This window comes from Pisolithus orientalis (assembly GCF_024613125.1).
Source record: "Pisolithus orientalis strain OTSU chromosome Unknown F5J12scaffold_11, whole genome shotgun sequence".
NCBI classification, from domain to species: Eukaryota; Fungi; Basidiomycota; class Agaricomycetes; order Boletales; family Pisolithaceae; genus Pisolithus; species Pisolithus orientalis.
In genome coordinates, this window is record NW_026260792.1 from 35130 (window position 1) to 36522 (window position 1393).

The 1393-nt window shown below is 48.5% G+C and overlaps 1 protein-coding gene across 1 annotated transcript; it reads right to left on the bottom strand.

Annotated features, from left to right (window-relative positions):
• Window positions 1–232: 232 nt before the first annotated feature.
• F5J12DRAFT_891793 (uncharacterized protein) lies at window positions 233–794 on the bottom strand (the record flags this gene model as incomplete). Its single annotated transcript, XM_051747524.1, has 2 exons — window positions 233–661; window positions 708–794. The coding sequence occupies 2 exons, from the start codon at window positions 792–794 to the stop codon at window positions 233–235; spliced, it is 516 nt and encodes a 171-aa protein (XP_051600716.1).
• Between the last annotated feature and the right edge of the window lie 599 nt (window positions 795–1393).

The following is a 1393-nucleotide window of genomic DNA, read 5'->3' on the forward strand; positions in this document are numbered from 1 at the left end:
TATGGTGCACATAAGATCGGCCAGTTCTTCACTGTGCCAAGCAGGAGGGATTATCGGATAAACTTTGCACCCATTTGAGTCCATGTCCTGACTCGTCCAAGCTGATGCCTTGAGAGCCTATTAACTGTATCAGGTCATTATGAATGATAAGTTCATCATTGTTTGTGACACAATCTGCCCTGCTCGTATAAAGCTTGGGGCACGTAAGATAAGGGAGGGCATGTAGGTACAGTCAATGATGTACCCTTGTTTTGCGCATACTACGAGCGGCACTCCTCAGCCTGGTGCGACGCATCTCCTCTGACTTTTTCAAGTTGGTGTACACATCCTTGACATAATGCAGGTGAAGGTAGAGGGACAGCTCGATGTATTCCAACTGCAGGAAGTGAGCAGGTGGAGGTGTTGGAAAAGAATACCATTTGCTCTCCTCTACCTTCCTCTTGAAGTCCTTGGCAAATACACAAATAGCCTCCATGTTGAAAGGCATTTGACGGGAGTGTGATAGATCGATGTGGAAGTCATTGGGAGTTATCTTGATGCGACCCGGGTCATGCCTGTTGAATGCAAGATTTTCATTGTCAGAGGGGGGCAGTGGCAATTGGTCTAGACAGCTATAATCACTAATACGCAGTAATTGCAAGAAGTGTTTCTGTATCGATTGCTGATGGAATGTGAGCCACTCAGAATTGTAGTGAGTAAAGGCATACCCAGAATTTTGTATGACCGGGTTTTCCATGATATCTGTCTTCCAAGGGGGGCTGCTTGTGTCTTCGAGTGGGCTTTGTCATGTCCATGACTCTCGGACTCAGTCCCGGTCCAGTCTGGACCCCTAGCCCCTATCTCCGGTCAAGTCCAGTCCTGGTCCAGCCTAGAAAACCCAACTCTGGCCCTAGAAAACCCAACTCCAGCCTAAATAACCCAAGTCCGGTGTTTTACCCCTATCTCCGGTCCACTTCGGCCTCCTGGCCTTGCACTGCTCCACCCCGGTCCTCCCAGGTCTATGTCTGGGTCACCTGGACATAACTCCGGTCTGTTTTCCTTTGTTTGTGCTATGTTTAGTTTGTTCCTTTCGTCTGGCTCTGCTTACTGTACAAATCCTGTGTCTGACCCCGGTTATGCCAGTCACCCGGACTTTGGCTATTAGCCTCTGCATAGCCACTGTGGCTATCCTCGTCTTGCTAATCATCTCACTAATAGCTTATTCACAAGTCCAGCTCTATGTTTGTTATCCTGGACCAGCCTCGTGTATTTAACCCCTGTACATACTTCATAGCACCCCAGTCAGAATATCAATTAAGTATTACCCTCAACTCCTGTATGACACCCCAAGACTACTCTATAGCTAAGGCTGAGCCTTAAGCTATCCCCGACCCCCTGTCCTGGACCTCTCCCC